We start from the raw sequence: 23716 nt of genomic DNA, 5'->3' as shown, positions 1-23716 counted from the left end.
ACTGGAGTTCTTTGAGAACGTAATGAGGGCAGTTTATGGACAGATCAGCCACGATCTTATTGAATGGCAAGGCAGGCTCGATGGGCCAGATGGCCTACTCCTGCTCCTATTTCTTATGTTCTTATGTAAAGGAAGATACCATAGATCTATAGAACACTACAGTACAGTACAAGCCCTTCAGCCCTCCATGTTGTGCCGACCCATATAATCCTTAAAAAAAGGTACTAAACCCACACTACTCCATAACCCTGCATTTTTCTTTCATCCATGTGCCTGTCCAAGAGGTTTTAGCCTCCACCACCATCCCTGGTAAGTCATTCCAGGCACTCACAACCCTCTGTGTAAAAAAAAACTTACCCCTGATGTCTCCCCTAAACTTCCCTCCCTTAATTTTGTACCTATGCCCTCTGTTGTTTGCTATTGGTGCCCTGGGAAACAGGTACTGACTATCCACCCTATCTATGCCTCTCATAATCTTGTAGACCTCTATCAAGTCCCCTCTCATTCTTCTACGCTCCAAAGAGAAAAGTCCCAGCTCTGCTAACCTTGCTTCATATGATTTGTTCTCCAATCCAGGCAACATCCTGGTAAATCTCCTCTTGCACCCTCTCCATAGCTTCCACATCCTTCCTATAATGAGGTGACCAGAACTGAACACAATACTCTAAATGCGGTCTCACCAGAGATTTGTAGAGTTGCAGCATGACCTCTCTACTCTTGAACTCAATCCCCCCGTTAATGAAGCCTAGCTATCCATAGGCCTTCTTAAACTACCCTTTCAACCTGTGCAGCGACCTTGAGGGATGTGTGGATTTGAACCCCAAGGTCCCTTTGTTCATCCACACTCTTAAGTAACTAACCATTAATCCTGTACTCAGTCTTCTGGTTTGTCCTTCCAAAATGCATCACCTCACACTTATTGAACTCCATCTGCCATTTTCCTGCCCAACTCTGCAGCCTGTCTATATCCTCTTGTAACCTTCGACCACCTACAGCTCCATCCACAACTCCTCCAATCTTCATGTCAACCGCAAACTTACCCATCCTTCTGCCTCTACATCCAGGTCATTTATAAAAATCACAAATAGCAGGGGTCACAGGACAGATCCCTGCGGCACTCCACTAGTCACATAAGGGATATTTAAGAGGCTCTTTGATAGGCACATAGAACATAGAAATATACAGCACAGGCTTAGTAGGAGAACGAAAACATAAGCCGACACATGTAACCTACTCTAGAAACGGCCCAAAATTTCCCTACTGCATAGCTCTCTATTTTTCTAAGCTCTATGTACCTATCTCAGAGTCTCTTAAAATACCCTATTGCATCTGCCTCTACCACCGTCACTGGCAGTACACTCCACACACCCACCACTCTGTGTGAAAAACTTATCTCTGACATCCCCCATGAACCTACTTCCAAGCAGCTTAAAACTATGCCCTCTTGTGTTAGCCATTTCAACCCTGGGAAAAAGTCTCCGGCTATCCACACAATCTATGCCTTTCATCATCTTATACACCTCATGGATGAAAGAAAAATGGAGGAACACACAGGATGGAAGGATCAGATTGATCTTGGAGTAGGTTAAAAGTTTGGCAGAACATCGTGGGCCAAAGGGCCGATAGTGTGCTAAAACAATCTCAATTCAAAGTCACTGGAGACTCACTCGTACAGTACTGTGCTGTTCTTTGATCCTTATCAATGTTAATCCCATTTGCCTACACTAGACTTTTATCCCCCTACACTCCTCCTATCCGAGTAACTGCCTAAATGCCTTTCAAACATTGTAATTGTCTCTTCCACATATCTGACATTTTAGGACATTGACTGAAATTCTTGTACAGTATTGCAGTTTGCAATCATACCTGGACATCAGTTAATTATTACAGAATCACTTACTTCTTGTGTTTCTGCTTCAGTTCCACTGTTTTCAAGTACACCAGTTAGACTGCTGAGAATTCCAAAATCCTGAGGCCTATCTAAGAGAGTAAAAGTGGACATAAATTCTTTTATGTTTCATCAAATATTAGTATACCAGATTATGATCAAGACATGCTTTGTCTTGAACCAGTCCATGCCTGTGGGCTTACACTCGAGTCCCACCAATAACAGTTCAGAAATGGGCATCATCATCCCATCAATCAATCTGATCAAAAGTAGATTAGATATTTTTGAGGACTGGTGCCCCCAAATTGACTTTAAGCAGAACTTTTAATGGCATCACAACTTTACAAAATCTGGCTAACATGCATTATTTTCTACAAATTCAAAAAAACAGGTACTTAAAACTTCACCTTTAAAAACAGACTGAAATTCAGCCTTTGAAAGGGGAATGTAGAAGAGCAGACACAACTATTTTACACTTGGGCAGCATGGATAATGGAATCATTTAATACTAGTAAGCTAAAAATCCCATGATAAAGACATTGTGGAAGATGTGTTAATGTGTTAGTCTATTCAACTAAATTTCACTCTGTGAAATTCAGACTACAAATCTTTGAAAGATTAGGATCAGATTTATTATCATTATTTATAAGATGTGAAATTTGTTATTTAATGGCAACAGTATAATGCTATATTACAAAACTAATAAATAGTACGAAAAATGGTTTGGGGGCTGCGGAGACGGAGAGGTTGAGACTTTAGGCAGGTTAACCATGATCACATTGAATAGCAGAATAGGTTTGAAAGGTTACATCCTAATTCTTTTTATTCTTGATTACTAATGCAAAAGGAAAATATATTCCACAATCCAAGTTAATTTTCATTTCAGGTGCAGTGAACCAGGCTCCACTATTGTTGGAAATCCTCTTTGTTGGCTGCATGAATTCCAAGGAATTTTGTTTGGATGATTTCAGTTCTAGTTCATGTCATAACTTGTATTTTCACAGATACTCCAAGGATGAAGGGAGTGGAAACTGGAGCAATATAGTTATTATTCTAACACTGGGACAAAGTAATGATCTAGGACTGATGAGTTTGATTCAGTTTGAAGAGCTCTACTTCTCAACTAAACTCTTAATAATAATCTTTTTAAAAATTTGCAGTTCATACCTGTTTTCATCTCAACATTTGACCATACATTTGCATTCAAGGCTTGAATAATCCTCGTTACACCAGTGGATTCAGGGAAGTCATCTGTGTGGATATTAATAATTCACAATGGTATTTAAAATTCCTCTATAGAAGATGTAACTTCAAGGAAAATACAAAATAGGAAACAAATATGGTACAATGAGACATTTGACATTAAATGAGACATTTAAAAGATTCTGAGATAGATACATGGATGTAAGAAAAATGGAGGGTTGTGGGCTGTGTAGGAGGGAAAAGTTAAATCGATCATGGAGTAGGTTTATAAAGTTCAGCACAACATCATGGGCTAAAGAGCCCATACTGTGTGGTACTGTTAGACAACAAGACCATCAGACATAGGAGCAGAATGTTCACTATTCCAACATGACTGATTTATTATCCCTCTCAACTGCTTTCTCCCTGTAATCTTTGATGCCCTTCCTCATCAAAAACCTATCAACCCCCACTTTAAATCTACCCAAAGACTTGCCCTCCACAGCTGCTCTATGTTCTTAAATTCAAAGCGTTGGGTTGAGGCCCTGTATCAGGACTGAGAGTGGAGAGGGAGCTAGCTAAAGAGACAGGGAGAGGTGATTCAGGAGCTAGTGAGTGAAAGGTGCACCAAGGTTAAGGAAAGGTTGGCAAGATGGGGAAGGGGGGAGGAGTTGGAAGATAGAGGATGATATGGGAAAGTAGACAAAGAAATAATGGTGGGGGGGGGGGAGTTGATGGAACCTATCACCTACCAGCGTGCCCTCTCTTCTTTATAAATGTACTTTGAACTTAAAATGTAAATTAGTTACCTCTCCTTTCCATTCTGCTCTGACAATTCCTCCCTCCCACCTATTGATGCTGCACGACCTGCTGTGTTCCTCCACCAGTTTGCTTTTTGCTCTAGATTCCAGGATCTGCAATTTCATGGATCATTATTATTATGCAATGAATTGCTAAGATATGTACTTGGACACAGTTTTGAACCATGGACAGTATTTTTTCTTGTATTTTTGCATCATTGATTTTTCATCATTGTTAAAATGCTTTTATTAAAAAAGGTAAACTCTCTCCTGTTTCACACTCGCTTTCCTGTTGATATACTAGATATACTTCCCAAGCATGGCATTGGCTAATCTCTGGTCCTTTCAATACCTTACAAAGAAAATTTATATGGATGTCACTGGGTCTGGAGGACCTCAGCTATGTGGAATGATTGAATAGGTAGGGCTTTATTTCTTGGAATGTAGAGGATTGAGAGGAGATTTGCTGGAGGTATACAAAATTATGAGGGGTATAGATAGGGTAAATGTAAGCAGGCTTTTTCCACTGAGGTTAAGGGTGAAAGGTGAAAAGTCTGAGGGGAACTTGAGGGGAAATTTTTTCACTCAGGGTCGTGAGTGTGTGGAATGAGGTCCCAGCACAAGTGGTGCACACGAGTTCGATTTTAGCACTTAAGAGAAGTTTGGATAGGTAAATGGATGGTAGGGGTATGGAGGGACATTGTCCTGTTTATTAGTAGCAAGTTTTCCTTAGAATTGTACCCAATCTCTCTTGCAATAAACCTTATAACTGTCACTATTTGCGTTTGCATACTAACCCTGAGCTTCTCGTACATCACACTATTTAAACAATACACCAATATTCTACCCTTATTATCGAAGTAGATAACTTCACATTTCCCTTTATTATCTTTCACGTCTTCCCACAAAAATGACCACACTTTCTCACCTACTGTTGCATGATCAGCAGTACTGGTTACTTCATCTAAGCCAATAAAACAGTTTGTAAATATTACCTCTTTGCAAAGGCCAAGCTAAACATTTCTGCCCAAGAAAAACATACAACATTAAAAAAAATTAAGTTAACACAACCTATTTGTACAGGCTAAATCTGCCTGTACATGAGGAAGAGTCATACAGAGGAAGAATGAGGAAGAGTCATACAGAGTTTCTGATAGTTTAATACTGATTTAAAATTTATGCCATTTCTTAAGAAAGAAACAAGTTAAAGTGCAACATACTCCACAGCTAAGGAAGGTACACAAACACAAGACACTGGATCACTAGGAACAAGGCACTGCCAATCACAATTAGAATCACCTGGACAGAAAAGATGGACCATAGAAAGTTGTAACAAAATGAAGTTTTCAGTTCAAACCATTGATTTTATAGCAGTAATATTCTAATTGGGTAGTGGGGTGGAGATATGCTTCTACCAGAGGAGGTGTAAGGCACACCTTTCCCTCCACTAGCCTGTAGGCCACCATTGGGAAACCTGCTTAGCCCATGACGATCTCTAAAAGGTATAGATAATGGCTGGGGTCAACTGTCTTGTAAAGACACTGCCCAGAAGGAGGCAATGGCAAACAACTTCTGTAGAAAAAAATGGCCAGAACAATCATGGCCATGGATTGAGAAAAGAACAAGAACCTCAGTGTGAAGGAGGTCTTCCCCACTGATATAGATTAAAGACGGATTGAGGACCATGCTCGCCCACGTCATACGACACGGCACATAATGATGTTAAGTATTCTAATACATAAGAAAACAATTCTCCTAATTCATTTCAGCTCTTGATATCCTGTAATAATTCTGAAAATGCAAACATACCTTCTTCATCTGGCAATTCTTCTGGATTGAGCTCCACCAATTCAAAACCATGTTGAATACACCACTGCTGTGCTGCTTGTCTGCTTACCCCTAGGAGAGGAAGGGTGATCAGATAACCCAAAAAAAAAACTTGACTATTCTGTATATCTGTTAATTAAACCCAAATACATGGCATGTAGATTAGTACATGGAAAGACAATGTTGCCATTATAGAAACTTGGTGAAGAAAAGGGCAGGAATAGCAGCTCAGTGTTCCAGGATTCAGCTGTTTCAGAGAGGGATGTCAACGAGATGGTGGAGTTGCACGACTGATCATGGAGAATGTCACTCACACTGCATCTGGAGAGGATGCCTGAAGGGCTCATTCAGCAAAGCAATATGGGTAGAGCTCAGGGATAAGAAACATACAAACACTGTGATGGGTTTATCCCTATTGATAGGCCTCCCAATGGTCAGCTGGAAGTATAGGAACCAATACGGAAGTAAATGATGTGAAGATGCAAAAGCAATGAGCTTTCACTTCAATACTGACAGGGACTCCACTGGTACCAGAAGATTAGATGGAGCAAAATTTGTTAGCTGCATACACAAACTAGTCAAAAGTTTAAGTAAATTTATTATCGAAATAAGTACCGTATATGCCACTATATACTACCTTGAGATTCATTTTTTTGTATTTATAGGAAAATAAAGAAATAAAATAGAACTTGTGGAAAAATATACAAAGTCTGGCAAATAACCAATCTGCAAAAGAAGACAATTGTGCAAATAAAAACAAAAACAATGAAAACATGAATTGTAGAGTTCTTGAAAGCGAGTCTGTAGGTTGTGGAATTCAGAATTCAGGTGTGTGAAGTTATCTATGCTGGTTCAGGGGCCTGATGGTTGAAAGACACCTGTTCCTGAACCTGGTGATGTGGAACCTAAGGGTCCTGTACCTCCTGCCCAATGGTATTATCTACAGAAAGGGGTCATTGTATTAGGAAATGAACCTGGCCTTTATTGGTTGGGACACTGAGTATGAAAGTCATGAAGTAATGTCACAGCTGTACAAAACTTTAGTTGGGCCACATTTAGTGGACTGTGTGTAGTTTTACTCACTGCATTACAGAAAGGATGTGGAGGTTTGAGGGAGGGTCTGATGAGGTTCACTAGGACTTTGCATGAATCAAGAAAGTATTACTACAAGAAAAGATTGTACAAACTTTAAATTCTTTTCTCTGGAGTGAAGGAGACGGGGGGGGGGGGGGGGGAAGCACCTGATTGTATATAAAATTATCAGAGCCATAAAGAGGGTAGAATGTAGAGTCTTTTACCAAGGGTGGTGTGAAGGATGAAGGTAAGCATAAAACTGGGAGAGCAGGTAAAGGTGAAAAAAATAGGGGTTTTATTACCCAAAATGTTTACAAACTCAACAGAACTGTTCCAGAGTCCAAACTTGAATCAGCTAACCAGAACAGAACTTAGTTACAACAACATAATAAATACTCCTCAAACCAAGAGACACCACTCATCGCCTGACTGTGGGTTTATATTCAATGCTGGCCAGTCCATAGTAAATTGCAGGGGAGAGAAAACATTCCTCTTCTTTAAAAAAATGACATAAATGAAGCAGCTCCAGAGAACACCCCTCTGAGTGTAGCACAATGGCACAAACCAATTATCCAGCCTCATCTACAAACCCCATTTCCAGAAAAGTTGGGATATTTTCCAAAATGCAATAAAAACAAAAATCTCTGATATGTTAATTCATATGAACCTTTATTTAACTGACAAAAGTACAAAGAAAAGATTTTCAATAGTTTTACTGACCAACTTAATTGTATTTTGTAAATATACACAAATTTAGAATTTGATGGCTGCAACACACTCAACAAAAGTTGGGACAGAGTTAAAATAAGATTGAAAAGTGCACAGAATATTCAAGTAACACCGGTTTGGAAGAGTCCACATTAAGCAGGCTAATTGGTAGCAGGTGAGGTATCATTACTGGGTATAAAATTAGTGTCCATCAAAGGCTCAGTCTTTGCAAGCAAGGATGGGTCGTGGCTCACCCCTTTGTGCCAAAATTCATGAGAGAATTGTTAGTCAGTTCAAAAGGAACATTTCCCAATGCAAGATTGCAGAGAATTTAGGTCTTTCAACATCTACATTACATAATATTGTGAAAAGATTCAGAGAATTCAGAGACGGGCAAGGTCAGAAACCACTGTTGAATGCGCGTGATCTTTGAGCCCTCAGGCGGCACTGCCTCAGAAAACGTCATGCTACTGTGACAATTATAGCCACCTGGGCTTGGGAGTACTTCAGAAAACCATTGTCACTTAACACAGTCCATCGCTGAATCCAGAAATACAACTTGAAACTGTATTACGCAAGGAGGAAGCCATTCATCAACTCTATGCAGAAACACCGGTGAGTTCTCTGGTCCCGAGCTCATCTCAGATGGACTGGAAAACTGTGGAACCATGTACTGTGGTCAGATGAGTCCACATTTCAGCTAGTTTTCAGAAAAAATGGGCGTCAAGTTCTCCGTGCCAAAGATGAAAACGACCATCCTGATTGTTATCAGCAAAAGGTGCAAAAGCCAGCTTCTGTGATGGTATGGGGGTGCATCAGTGCCCATGGCATGGGTGAGTTGCATGTATGTGAAGGTACCATTGACTCTGAGGTGTATATTAGGATTTTAGAGAGAAATATGTTGCCATCAAGGCGACATCTCTTCCCAGGACGTCCACGCTTATTTCAGCAGGACAATGCCAGACCACATTCTGCACGGGCTACAGCAGTGTGGCTTTGTAGAGACAGAGTGTGTGTGCTTGACTGGCATGCTGCCAGTCCAGATCTATCTCCTATTGAAAATGTATGTCGCATCATGAAGAGGAGAATCAGACAACAGAGACCACGGACTGTTGAGCAGCTGAAGTCTTATATCAAACAAGAATGGACAAAATTCCCAATTGCAAATCTACTACAATTAGTATCCTCAGTTCCAAAACGATTAAGAAGTGTTATTAAAAGGAAAGGTGATGTAACACAATGGTAAACATGCCTCTGTCCCAACTTTTGTTGAGTGTGTTGCAGCCATTAAATTCTAAATTTGTGTATATTTACAAAATACAATTAAGTTGGTCAGTAAAACTATTGAACCCGCGGATAAGGAGGGCCGACTGTACACTCAAATCAGCGTGAGTTAATCAGTCTGATGGCCTGGTGGAAGAAGCTGTCCCAGAGGCTGTTGGTCCTGGTTCTTATGCTGCGGTACCGTTTCCCAGATGGTAGCAGCTGGAATAGTTTGTGGTTGGGGTGATTTGGGTCCCCAACAATCCTTCGGGCCCTTTATTCACACCCATCTTTGTAAATGTCCTGAATCATGGGAAGTTCACATCTACAGATGCGCTTGGCTGTCCACACCACTCTCTGCAGAATCCTGTGATTAAGGGAGGTACAGTTCCCATACCAGGCAGTGATGCAGCCAGTCAGGATGCTCTCAATTATGCTCAATTTGATTACTAATTTAATTGGTTTAGCATAACGTTATGGGCAGAAGGGCCTGTTCTAAGTTCTATGTTCTAACCTTCAGCAAAAAGGCTAAGTAAAATATCTAATTATGAAGTATAGAGAGATGCATAGATTACCATGGTAGAATTTTTCCCTACTTGAATAAATGCCTCCAATTTGGAGGGGAAAACAAATCTAATGTCCTGTAAAGCTAAGATGGAGTATTGGTATTATGGGCACCGGACTAAGAACGTCCCTGCCTGCCCACACAATAAGTGAGTGGCTTAGAAGAAAAAAATTGTGTTCCAATTATAAAATGAGCTTTCCCCCTTTTCCTTTGGTCGTTCCAGCTAACTACCAAAAGTTCAAGTGATCACCTTATTCGTGCTTGCATTTAAGATTTACAGTACATTTATCATCTTAGATCTATTCTTCCACAGACAGCCATGAAACAAAGAAACACCATGAAACTCATTCAAGAAAATATCAAACACCCAACGCATGAAAAAGAACAAATTGTGCAAACAGCAAAAAGCGAACAACCACCACATAGAATATCAAACATTAAACCAGTAGCATTCAGTCTAGTTCAGTCCAGCACCACGCCGCGCCTCTAGCCAATGGAGGCTGCAGGGCCATTCTTCACTGAAGCGCCCCAGTCCATGTTGATTGCCCCAATCAAACTGCTCAAATACAGAAAAAGAGCAACCAGAATCCAGGAACTAATGCAACATAACCCCAAAGTTCCCCAAAATGGGTCCATAGCCTCACCAATAAATCCTGGGGAGGTGGATCCCAAGAATCCTGCACTTTCCTCTGAAGCAGCTAGTAAGAGAGAGAAAGACTGGTCAGACGCAGCCAGACAGTGCCAAACACTCGCCTGTCCTCCAATCTTGTCCTCGAGAACTTCAACCTTGCTTGACACCTCAATCAGAGAGAAATAATGGAGTTGATCATGGACTTATATCTTCAACACCTAAATTGGAGAGAAGCAATATGCTCATGACCCATCTCCAGGCAAAGTACATATTTTGCTTGAATATTCTTGGCTTCAACACTTTTTTTAGTGTTTCTTTTATCTCTCTTTTTTTTAAAAAGGCAGGCAGATGCTCAAAACAGAAAATGAATTGCTTTCAGTAGTTTTGTGGGTTCCGAAGTGACTGCTGAGCCAAATATGACTGCTTCTGCAGATGGGATAGATGGTGCCCAGCAAACTTGGTGGCTTGTGAGTTGATAGATTCCTTCTACCATTTGAGAAGCCCTCAAAAGGTTTTTGAGTGCTTCTGACGCAGGGATGTAATACACTCCTTCTCCACTATGAGCAATCATGAGTCAGGGATTCTCAACATTCAATGGGGATGTCATGTTTTTTTTTCAAGAAAACTATAAGCAATTTTTCAATTGGATTCCTCTCTCCACCTGGGAATCTCTTCCTGTGATAGAGCTTGGAATAAAATGTCTGTTTGGGGAATTACTGATTGTTATTGGATTATTAATGGATGTTGTCAATCAAAACACATAAGAATTACTAATAGCATGGTCAAGTATTAATTTAACGCTTGTGTATGATCCTCAAGAAAAGTGATGCCTTTCAAAATGTGAGCACTGCTTTCCTCTAAGTAGCAGTAATACACGTCCATAGTACTGGCTTTGACAAAGTAATATTGTTCGGACATGATCCTCACCCTGACCTTGGCTGGAAATAAAAGCAAAGAAACAATGTTCAAATCACATTGTGTTATAAGGGATATGAAGTAAAGTTAAAATGTATTTTTCTAATTTTCCTTGTTTATGCCAAACATTGCTGAGTTTGGTTTGATGAGCAACAGTACTACCCTCAAATGGCATTCCTTTGTACAAGTCCAGACAGTGATTGACGTTTAGTGACTATTATAATTGAGGGACACACACTCACAAAGTTTTGGAGGAACTCAGCGGATCAGACAGCATCTATGAAGAGGTATAAACAGTCGATGTTCAGGCTGAGAAACTTCATCAGGACTGGGGAGAAAGGGGGAAGAAGCCAGAGTAAGAAGGTTGGGGGGATGGGAGGGAAAGGAGTACAAGCTGACAGATGATAGGTGAGGCAGAAAGTAGATGGGTGCATGGGAAGAGTGGATGAAGTAAGAAGCTGGGGAATAATAAATGGAAGAGGTAAAAGGTTGAAGAAAAAGAATCTGACCAGAGAGGGCAGTAAGCCAGAGGAGAAAAGGAAGGAGGTGGTGATGGGCAGTTGAGGAGAAGTGCAAGAAGCGAGCCAAAAGGAGGAATGGGAAAAAAAAGTAGTAAGAGGGGAGAGAAATTACCAGCAGTTACGCAATCAATGGTCATGCCATCAGGTTGCAGGAATTTGAGTGTAGTCTCATCATAGCGCTGGAGTAGGCCATGGACCTCTATGTCCTACAATTAAAGATACTCATATCTCAAGAGAGGTTGAAATCATTAGCACCAAACTGTGACAGGAATGTTTATGATCTTCAGCTGTCACAAGTAAGTGGCATGGGTGGCAACGTCTTCACTTGCTTAGAAGTTTGCAATGATTCAGCGTGACATGTAAAACTTTGACAAACTTCCATAGATGTGCAGTGGAGAGTATACTGACTGGTCGTATGCGACCTGATATGAAATCACCAATCCCCTTGAATGGAAAAGCCTAAAAAATGTAAAGGATACAGTTCAGTCCATCGTGGGTAAAGTCCTTTCCACTACTGAGCACATCTGCAGGAAAACAGCATCCAGCATCAAGGACCCTCACCATCCAAGCCATGCTCTCTTCTCACAGCTGTCATCAGGAATGAGTTACAGGAATCTCAGGAACCACACCACCCATGTTCAGGAACAGTTATAACCCCTCAACCATCAGGTCTGGAACCAGAGGGGATAACTTCACTTGCCCCATCAATGAACTGCTCTCACAAATTACAGACAAATCAAGGACTTTTCATGTCATGTTCTCAATATCTAAGGTTTGTTTATTTATTTGCTATCTCTTTTATCCCCTTTCTTTCTTTATTTGCATTGTTTGTTATCTTTTGCACATTGACTGTTCATCCTGTTGGGAGCATGCATTGTTCCATTGTGTTTCTTGTATTTATTGTGATTATCTGCAAAAAAAAAAGAATCTCAGGGTTGTATATGGTGTATATTGCTAATAAATTTACTTTGAACTTTGAAGAAAAAAGTTGAAAATATTCCCTCCAAACTAATGAAGTACCAAACTGTATAATGCATTTTGTTCATTAAACTGTTTCCTTTTTGGGACGAGAGAGCGAACGAGAGAGAGAGAGAGAGCACGAGAGAGAGAGAACAGATCGTAGTACAAATTATCATCTCAATATACCAAATTTGTATTTAATGTCAAAAGTAGAAACCAAGCGAATACCATTGTCTGAAACCCTGTCACACACCAGAATCAAAACTTCAGGCGACCATTCCTGAGTTAGAGGAAGCCAAGTAGATACTTCATCAAGACCAGAACTCTGGGGAAAAAAGAACATTTCAAATTAATATCAAAAGGAATGTCAAAGTTGAAACATGAAGAAATATTAACATGGGAATGTGTAAGAAATTCCTACACTTTCACCCCACCCAAACACAGCTAATTTATTTAATTTTATTTAGAAATGCAGCAAGGTAACAGGCCCTTCTGGTCCAATGAGCCCGCTCCACCCAATTACACCCATTTGACCAAATAACCTATTAACCCATATGTCTTTAAAATATGGGAAGAAACTGGAGCACCCAGTGGAAACCCAGGCAATTACAGGGAGAACATACAAACTGCTTACATACAGGTGCAGTATTGAACACGAGTCGCTGGCCCTGAAATAGCATTAAGCTAACTGTGGCACTACCTTGCCACTTTAAATGGTTAGTTCTCTGGAATTCTACACAGATAGAACATAAAATACCCAGCTTGAAAGAAATCACTTCCTCTGATAAATTCAACGGAAACTGGGAAACTGCAATATTATGCAGAGCAGTTCGAGGAAATTTTGTTGGGCAGCTTGACGGAAACAATGAAGTTGCTCTATGCTGTATTGTTTAGAGAAGTACCCACCATGGGATATAAATATTTGAACTCCAACAACGAACAAAGTTAACAGCATCAAGATTTCACCGAAGAACATCTTAAAAATGTGGAATTAGAATGATAGTTTAGTCAATTTTTATTTTGTCATGTAAAGTGTGAGCGTGGAGTAGCAGCAACAGAATTATGCTGTACACTTTAGAAGTGCAGCATTATTGACAGATAAAAAGCTTTCATCGTGACTGAGGACAAACATATGCAAAAAGAACAACCTGTTTACTGTTCTCAATCAGATCACAAAATAGTAGAAGACAAAATTTTCCAATTTCCTTCCATCTATAGAAAATTGATTTGGACAAGCGAGAGCATAAAGTATAAATAGGCTCTTGACTCTAATCCTTGTACTCTTGGCTATGACAGTAATCTGTTATTAGAGATAACAGCCTGATTGTTCAAGCTGTCTCAATTATTAAGTCATGGTAGATACTAGGAATCCTACCTGGTGAATTATTCAATCTCAACAAAGCAAAAAGGAAGAGATTTATAACAGTTTTCCTGGGTATAGATAAATATATCCAGCAACACCCTCTTAAAAGTCCATGCTTAACACAGATGTCATGAAACAGTTAGTGCAGATCAGAAGTGAGATCTCCTTCTGGCTGACATCGATATCGACACATTTCAAAGATGCAAGCTTGGCCCACTGCTCCACTCTCTTTACACTCAAGACTATGCAACTATGCATAGTTCAAATGACATCTATAAATCTGCTGATGACATAACTGTTGTTGGGAGAATCTCAAGCAGTGACAAGGAGGTATACAGGAGTGAGACAGATCAGCTGGTTGTGTGGTGTCACAAGAACAACCTTGCACTCAACATCAGTAAGACCAAGGAGCTGAATATGGACCTCAGGAAGGGGAAGTTGATATGTCAGTGATATTAATTCTGATTCTGAGAGAACCATAGTCAATTTGGCTCCAGCTTCCTGCAGTGAAAATGTTTGCTGACATGCAATTGAGATTCACTAGGACAGGGGTTCCCAGTCTTTTTTATGCCAATGAGCCTTACTATTAACCAAGGGATGTGTGGATCCCAAGTTGGGAACCCCTACACTAGAAGGACAAAGAACCTGTGAGTATTGAGTAACCGTGGAACAATGCTTTCCGAAGAAATTGGGAGAACATTGGCTAAAAGAAGTGGAAAAAAAATCTAGCATATGTGAGTAAAATAATAGTGGACTTTCTTTGTAAAACATTGGTGTTTAATTTAGCTGCTCGCTAGTATAAACAGTGTAACTTCACTAAGTTTCCCCAAGTGAATTAAAATGCCAGAATGTAATACTGGCACTCAGTACATCTGGAGTAAGCAATATTGTGCTGCAAAGGAGACTAACTGTGGTCTAAGATTTAAGTTTACTTTAAACATGGGTGGTTTAGTGGAAATGATTTGCACAGTTCAAGTTCTATCTATCACTTCTTTACACCTCCCACATTTTCACTGAAAATGGTAAAATGAAATTGGAGCTGCTTACACTTGCATTACAGAGTGCAAATTAAGAAACTGCAATTTCAGTACTTTTGATATGGTTTGCCGTCAACTGCTCCCTGATCCCTGCACAGTACACAGGACACAAGTAATACTGTATCCTCAGAGGTAATAAGGATATAATAAGAACCAGGTTTTCCTTACCGTTGTGCTGTCAAAGTAAATCACAAAGGCCTCCACCAAGTCAGCAATCTCCTTTGTCACTTTGAATTTGTCAGACACCACACACAGCTGAACAGTCGCAGTGTAATACTTGTTATCTATGGTCCATGGGTAACATCGAACTACATTCCTGGGGCCAGTGTATTCTGGAATGTCATCGGTTCCAATAATGTCTAAAAAGAGATCAAAAATTTTAAGAGAATTATTTACTGATTGTCAAGTTTAATCTGATACACAGTAGGAAAGAGGAAGAACAAAGTCGAGGCTTTCCTGCTCAACTTCAAACTTAATCCCTAATGCAGAGGGTTCCAAGATGCTAAGGCTCCACGGCATAAAAAAAGGTTGGGAACCCTTGCTCTACTTGAAAAAGACTTGGAGCTGATGAATACAATCACAATACAGGTGCATTGTCTGCCAACAGTTACCACCATCAAATCATACATATTGTGGCTAGGTGAATGTAGTCATCACATAATAACCTCTAAGAATACAAGAGGAGAAATAACTGGAGGTTAGAAGAAAGTGAAGCCTAGATTTATCAGAATACAAGGTCATCTCTTTGATACAGAAATTAAGTGGAATTTCTTTACCCAGAGAGTGGTGAATCTGTGGAATTCATTGCTACAGATGCTTTCATTGGGTATACTTAAATCAGAGGCTGATAGGTTCTTGATTCCTAAGGGTTTCAAAGGTTATGGGGAGAAGGAAGGAGAATGGGGTTGAAAGGTGGAGCAGACCTAATGGGCCAAATGGCCCAATTCCTTTCCTATGACTTATGGTCTTATGGTCTAAAAATTAGATTCTCTCAATTTTAGCCATCAAAAGATAACACATTTTTTTCATGTTTGATTCAGCAATTTTTGTAATTTAAGGAAAATTAAAATTGCATTTATTTTTTAGTCAGCCAGTGGCAGTCTGCATTAATTCAAACTGACCACAGTTGTATCAAGGCATAAGTTCTTTGGGAATTTTATAGCTGCTGCAGTCAGTATTACTTATAATTTCCCACTTTGAAGAGAATGCTGAAGCACTAAAGCATAGAGAACAATACAGAGATTTAGCAGTAAATAAGTAGTCCTGATGAAGCATCTTGACCCAAAAGGTCTACTGTACTCTTTTCCATAGATGTTGCATGGGCTACTGAGTTCCTCCAGCATTTTGGGTGTGTATTGCTTGGATTTCCAGCATCTGCAGATATTCTCTTGTTTGTAATAAGCAGAAAGAATATTCAGGACTGTTCTGCCTACTATGCTTTCATGCATTCAGGCTTGGAGATGCCGAAAACGGCCAGGAATGAAACTGAAACGATTTCACTACTTCAACAAGTTAGAAACTATGAAGAATTTGAAGGTATTGATAATCATCTAGAATGATATCTTTTGTCCCCATCAGACACTCAGCTCTCACCTGTGGCTCCAAGTAGCTATTTGCATGCAACAGGAGCCAAACCAGGTGAGGGTAATGGCAGGTGTCATACTCTGGTGAAACAGAAACATGCTTGTCCTAGAATGCAAAGTCAGCTCCAAATGACTGGGCAAATGAGATCTACGGTGAAATCCAAAGGCCAGTTAGGCAGTTCTGTGATATTTCTTGGAAAAGAAAGAGAATGAAAAGGCACAGAAGAAATCACGGTCATCCATTGTAACCAGACCCCAGTAGTGACGTCTACTTATATCACTGGATCTGGATATCTGAGGTCAAGAGAGTGGGGCTGCCCCCATATAATGGTTTTTCCACTTTAAAAACTCTGCCGCACAGGTTACCTGTCATCATCAGATTTGAAGGATAACCACCAGCAGTATTGGTAGTTTTATAATATGTTCTGTATCACATTTAAATGCATAATTTGTTACTCAGATAAATGGTAGTTTGTCTTATTTTATACCTTTTTTACTGCTTCCATGAAACTTTGGTTATTTGGGCAGCCAATTAACTGGGGCAGAATGTACTGATCCTGCTGTAGCCCAATTAACTGGATTCCACTGTATACCTAATGACTTGACCTCCACATCCACTATCGTAATGAATTCCACAGATTCACCGCCCTCTGGTAAAGAAATTCCTCCTTATCTCTATTCTAAAGGGACATCCTTCTATTCAAAGGCTGTGCCCTTTGGTCCAAGACTCTTCCACTATAGGAAAGATTCTTTCCATGTCCACTCTACCTTGCTCTTTCAATATTCAATAGGTTTCAATGAGGAGCCCCCACCCATTCTTCTGAACTTTTGAACAAATAGGCTCTGAGCCATTAAACACTCCTTATATATTAACCCTTTTATTTCTGGGATCATTTTCACGAATCTCCTCTGGACCCTCTCCAATGCCAGCACATGCCACCTTCGACAGGGGGTCCAAAACTGCTCACAATAATCCAACTGTGGTCAGACCAATGCCTTAGAAAATCTCATCATCATATAGAAACATTGAAAACCTACAGCACAATACAGGCCCTTTGGCCCACAAAGCTGTGCCGAACATGTCCCTACCTTAGAACTACCTAGGCTTTACCCATAGCCCTCTATTTTTCTAAGCTCCATGTAGCCATCCAGGAGTCTCTTAAAAGACCCCATTGTTTCCGCCTCCACCACCGCCGCCGGCAGCCCATTCCACGCACTCACCACTCTCTGTGTAAAAAAACTTACCCCTGACATCTCCTCTGTATCTACTTCCAAGCACCTTAAAACTATACCCTCTTGAGCTAGCCATTTCAGCCCTGGGGAAAAGCCTCTGACTATCCACATGATCAATGCCTCTCATTATCTTGTACACCTCTATCAGGTCACCTCTCATCCTCCGTCGCTCCAAGTAGAAAAGGCTGAGTTCACTCAACCTATTCTCATAAGGCATGCTCCCCAATCCAGGCAATATTTTTGCTTTTACATTCTTGGCCTCAAATAAATAAGCAATACAAATATATCAGTCAGTCACTCAAAAATTATATTTAAAGGCACTCTAGGCAACAGATTCCTTTTCAAGACATGTAAGACACAAGTGCATTGAGACATATTATGCTGTCAACAGGAGATTCCTGTACAGCCCACAAAAGGTTGGCAAAGCACCAATGGAACGTTCACACTAACTCACCATTTGTGCTTGTAAGGAATTGGAGCAGAGGTAGGGGATTCATAAAAACTCAGTGCTCTGCAGTTTTGACCAGGAAAAATTATTAGCTGCAGCAACTTGCATTTATGGACCAAGCAAAGAATTAAACAACATGGCAAATGTAATCCTATACAACTCCTAGGAAGGAGAGGTAAATTGGGATTGTTGATAAAGACTACCAACAGAAGTTTTGGACAAGCAGAAGATCCATTCTTTTGTTATATGCTGTGTCATATGACATGGACAATCATGGTCTTTCCATGACTGTGATTGTTCTTGGTAAATATTTCTACACAAGTAGTCTGTCATTGCCTTCTTCTGGGCAGTGTCTTTACAAGACGGGTGACCCAAGCCACTATCAATACTCTTCAGAGATTGTCTGCCTGGCGTCAGTGGTTACATAACCAGGACTTGTAATATGCATTAGCTGCTCATATGGCCATCCACCACCAGCTCCCATGGCTTCACATAACCCTGATTGGGAAGCTATGCAGGTGCTACACCTTTTGCCCAAGGGTAACCTGTAGGCTAGTGGAGGGAAGGTGCACCTTATACTGTCTTTGGTCAAGATGTATCTCCACCCCACCATCCAAAAAGCTGAAGATGAAAGATGGAAAATGATTGGGAGAATAATTCCGTAGATGAACACGGAAGATGCCAATATGTTAAGGTAGATATGCAGATAATATTATACAGGTGAAAGTAGACCATCTATGGATTATATGTAGTTGGAAGCTTAATTTGTACTGAGCAAGGTGCCTAGGGAACAAACAGACTGACTTCAGTTAGAGAAAGGGATGGAAACTAAATGGAAATTAAGGTATCAAGTGCATGGCTGGCCCCAAGATGGTTATTTTCCTATCCATAATCCAATCAAAAACAGACATTGGACAAAGTCATAACATAAACAGAGCAGATATATAAGAGACAGAGATAGATTGAGAGAGATTGAAAGTGAAGCTAGCCCCATGTCTGCACATGATTTTACAAAGAGGCAGAATGCAATCTCAAGTGACAAAGTTGGAGAGAACACCACTGCACAGTGCCATGTCCCTGATCAACAAAAATACAGTGAAACTAAGCAAGGACAGTTCTAACAAGCGTCAGCGTGTTGATCACCCACATCAAGGACTGCAGCAATTTGAGGAAATGAGGAAGAATGCAGCATACTGGTGATTTTATAAAGGTGTACAAGATGATAAGAGACATAGATCAAGTGGATACCAGAGACTTTTCCCGGGTGGAAATGGCAAATACAAAGGAGCATAACTTTAAGGTGTTTGGAGAAAAGTAAAGCAGAGATGACAGAGGATAGTGCCTGTGTGAACACACCGCCACGGGTGGTGGTAGAGGTAGATACATTAGGGGTATTTAGGAAATGCTTAGATAGGTGCATGGGTGTTAGATAAATGGTATTCTGTGGAGGATGGAATGGTTAGATTGCCCTTAAGAGTAGGTTAAAAGGTCAGCGCACAACATCAAGGGCTGAGCGGCCTGCACAGGGCTATAATGTTCTATAACACAATAGCTTGCACCTGGTTCAAATTCAGTACAGAAAAGTATGCACCATAATAGCTGGAGAAACCAGACTTGAGATATTATTAGAGTGAGAGCATTGTATAGCACAGAAACAGGCTCTTCAGCCCATCAAACCTACGCCAATCATCATACCCATCTATACTAATGGCACCTGCTTGCATTACTCCATATATCTATAAATCCTGCTCATTCAGCTACCTGGTTACTGTTCTGGCCTCTAGAGGTGTGGTTCGCTTTGTATAAACATCTGAATGTCGTACGCTACAATGTCAGCTTCCAAACCGAGCAACATCGATCGCCAAGCCCTGGAAGTCAGGTCAGAACATGATGCATTGATTGCACCTTCGTGACGCTCAAGCAAAACCACAATAGGCATATCTGCAGCACCAGTCCGTGCTAGAACTGAAGTGACAAGAATGAGAGCAGCAAATGTCAGGCAGGAAGTTGAAATGTAAATGGAGAAAGCTCGTATAGACAGGGAGAAAGCTAATGTTGAGGCTATATTGAGTACGCTCAAGTAGGAGCGTGAAGATGAGGCTGCAGAGGCAAAGGTGTATGAAGTAGCTGGTCGTCTGGGACGGTGACTGAAGAACCATTGGTGTAAGTCCTCAAATATGACATGGTTGCTCAACAGAGGATGAAATCAAAGCGACAAAGATAGGAACCAGCTTCCTGTCGTACCTCACCCAGTCCTCCTCCTGAACTTGCATCTTCCGCTTCAGATTCAAATCTGAAGAAAGATGAGCCCTCTCAGCACAGAGAAACTGAACTGGGCAAAGGTTCATAAACAAAGGAAGTGCAGTGCATCACAAAGCAAGAAACTCTCTGAATCCAAAGTTACCCAAGTGAACACTTTTCTCTTTCTTGACTCTTAGGTACCTCACCCAATCGTCATTCTAGGTGAACACTGTGTCATCACTCTGCTCATCAAATATTACCACAAGCAAGTATGTCATCAAGACTGACATTCTTGAAACAAGAACAGTTAGAAACTATGTGATAAGGCTTTCAAGACTAGTCTCTGAGACTGCCCTTCTTTTGCCAAAGACTTAATGAAATGAGCATCTGACTTTTAGTTTCAGTAGTTAAGCTGACATCCCATGGCTGCCAGGTGGGAAGTGTTGTGGCCTCTAGAGGCACAGTTCATTTAGTATGCAATTTATTTTGTACGAGCATCATTTCTCTGGGCAAGTTGTTTTTTAAAATCATATCCTACATCGGTTAATTCAGATTTTAACTTGAAGCACAAAGTGGAAAGACATTCATTTCTATCCTTTCTTTATCTGCCCTTGAAACAGAAATATCTTTTCAAAAATAAGATCTCATTAGAAATACTGAAGAAAGCTTCCAGCTCAAGTGATTTTTTTAGCTTCACACACTCACAGTGAGGGGCAGTAAAGGAACTGTTCCAGTCTCCATCAGCTTGTTACAGGTAACAACTACTCCTTGTGTGAAAAATTTACTTCTCAATTCCCTCTAACCTCCCTTCCTCTCAACTTAAACCCATGTCCTCTAGTTTTCTTCCTTGACCAAATAAAGTATGTTAATTACATGACAAATGAGGAACAATTAGGCAAAATAACAAAAGGTGCACACCACATTGGTGTCCAGTACCACTTATTAAGTGAAAACTAGAGGCCAGTATTCACGGTTTCTTTTTTGCCTCAAGAACTGAATAAAGACAACAAAAGAGGCAAAGTAGATGAGCCAAAGTAACAACCCAGGAATAGCGCAATTTAATGTGTCAATGTAGCGGTGTGCTATACGCAGCGCTAAAGTAATGACACGGAGTCGGTAAACTGCAATTAAAGATGATTTTATTCGAACTTCACAGCCTTGCTTTAAAGCCTCCCTCATCCCGCCCTCCCCGGGCGCGGATGCTGTAAGGGACACGTACTGACAAACCCCTGCAGGCTTTTTCCCTTTGTTGCGTACCTGGCCTTTGTGCCTGCGCGCTGGCTATTTGTGAGCCGGTTTGAGTGCGCTGAGAAGTGGGTCGCCACATAACCCCCCCCCCCACCCCCGCGCCCCAGAACCGGCGATACACCCCCCAATGTCCACAGTCTGGGCCGGACCCTGTTTGGGAGGTCAGCCTCTGCGCCGCGGTGTCGGAAACTCAACCGGTTGCACGAGGTCCACATGGGCCGGTTTGAGTCGGTCCACCGTGAAAACCTCCTCTCTCCCCCCAACGTCCAGCACAAACATGGACCCGTTGTTCCTGAGCACCTAGTAGGGCCGTTGCAGCGGTGGCCGATGCCCACCCCTTCGTACAAACACAAACTTACAGTTCTGCAGGTCTTTGGGTACGCAGGTCGGGCTCTGCCTATGCTGCGAAGAGGATATGGGGGCCAGGTCACCGAGCCTCTCACATTGTCTGCCCAGGACTGCTGCGGGTTCTTCCTCTTGCCCCCTTGGGGCTGGTATGAACTCCCTGGGGACAACCAGGGTTGTGCCCTACACCAACTCGGCCGACGAGGCGTGCAGATCATCTTTGGGTGCCATGCAGATGCCGAGTAGGACCCAGGGAAGCTCGTCCGCCCAGTTAGCTCCTCGCAGGCGGGCCATGAGAGCAGACTTTAGGTGACGGTGGAAACGCTCCACTAGTCCGTTCGACTGTGGGTGGTAGGCAGTGGTGTGGTGCAGCTGAACCCCCAAAAGGCTGGCCATAGCTGACCACAGGCTGGAGGTGAACTGGGCGCCTCTGTCAGAGGTAATGTGGGCCGGTACACCAAAGCAGGACACCCAGGTGGCGATCAGTACCCGGGTGCAAGATTCGGAGGTGGTGTCGGTGAGCGGGATCGCCTCTGGCCATCTTGTGAACTGGTCCACGATAGTCAGGAGGTGCCACGCTCTGCACAACACTGGCAGAGGGCTCACAATATCCACATGAATGTGGTCGAAATGCCGATGGGTGGGGTGGAATTGCTGCGGCAGAGCTTTGTTGTGCCGCTGCACCTTGGCCTTCTGGCAGTGCATGCACGTTCTGGCCCATTCACTGACCTGCTTGCGGAGTCTGTGCCAAACAAACCTGCTGGAGACCATCCGGACGGTTGTCCGGATGGAGGGGTGCGCCAAGTTATGAATGGAGTCGAAAACGCTTCACCACCAAGGTGACGGGACTGGGCTAGCCGGTGGCGACGTCACAGAGTAGGGTCCTCTCACCTGGGCCTACAGGGAGGTCCTGGAGCTGCAAACCGGAGACTGTGGCTCTGTAACTCGGGATCTCCTCGTCTGCCTACTGCGCCTCTGCCAGCGCCTCAAAGTCTACCCCTTGGGAAAAGGCATGAATGTTAGGGCGAGAGAGCGCACCCGCCACGACATTGTCCTTACCCGAGACATGCCGGACATCCGTCGTGTATTCAGAGATGTAGGACAGATGGCGCTGCTGGCGGGACGACAAGGGATCGGACACCTTCGTGAATGTAAAGGTAAGCGGTCTGTGGTCCGTGAACACGGTGAAGGGCCTACCTTCTAAGAAGTACCTGAAATGCCGGATTGCCAGATATAGCGCCAACAGTTCCCAGTCAAAAGCACTGTATTTGAGCTTGGGTGGCCGCAGGTGTTTGCTGAAAAACGCCAGGGGTTGCCAGCGACCCGCGATGAGCTGCTCCAGTACCCCACTGTCTGCCGTGTTAGATGCATCCACTGTGAGGGTGGTAAGGACGTCCATTCTGGGGTGCACTAGCATCGCGGCATTCGCCAAGGCTTCTTTCGTTTTAATGAAAGCGGCGGCGGACTCCTCGTCCGAGGTAATGTCCTTGCCCGGACCCGACAGCAGGGTGAAAAGAGGGCTCATGATTCGGGCAGCTGAAGGGAGGAAGCAGTGGTAGAAATTGACCATACCTACGAATTCCTGAAGGCCTTTGATCAGGGTGGTTGGGGGAAATGGCAGACCGCATCTACCTTAGCAGGCAGAGGGGTTGCTCCGTCTTTAGTAATCCTGTGGCCCAGGAAGTCAATGGTGTCGAGCCCGAACTGGCACTTGACCGGGTTGATTGTTAGACCGTATTCACTCAGTTGGGCATAGAGTTGACAGAGGTGGGACAGATGCTCCTGACAACTGCTGCTGGCTATGAGGATGTCGTCCAAATAGATGAATGCGAAGTCCAGGTCGCGTCCCACCGCTGGAACGTCTGTGCAGCATTCTTCGGGCCG

At 42.2% G+C, this 23716-nt stretch overlaps 1 protein-coding gene across 4 annotated transcripts in view; it reads right to left on the bottom strand.

The window, feature by feature from the left end:
- Positions 1-23716, bottom strand: part of aagab (alpha and gamma adaptin binding protein) — a 60460-nt gene that overhangs the window by 8423 nt on the left and 28321 nt on the right. For 2 of the 4 annotated variants that reach the window (XM_059953010.1, XM_059953011.1), the window contains exons 2-7: positions 14903-15093; positions 12563-12659; positions 9952-10005; positions 5680-5769; positions 3056-3139; positions 1901-1980 (exon numbers count right to left, since the gene is read on the bottom strand). In XM_059953010.1, the coding sequence (XP_059808993.1) occupies positions 1901-1980; positions 3056-3139; positions 5680-5769; positions 9952-10005; positions 12563-12659; positions 14903-15093 (596 nt within the window). The remainder of the gene's footprint in view (positions 1-1900; positions 1981-3055; positions 3140-5679; positions 5770-9951; positions 10006-12562; positions 12660-14902; positions 15094-23716) is intronic. The other 2 variants (XM_059953012.1, XM_059953013.1) reach the window with 1 other exon arrangement.

Source organism: Hypanus sabinus, chromosome 28, assembly GCF_030144855.1.
Source record: "Hypanus sabinus isolate sHypSab1 chromosome 28, sHypSab1.hap1, whole genome shotgun sequence".
Taxonomy (NCBI): Eukaryota; Metazoa; Chordata; class Chondrichthyes; order Myliobatiformes; family Dasyatidae; genus Hypanus; species Hypanus sabinus.
This window is presented reverse-complemented; position numbering and strand designations above follow the sequence as displayed.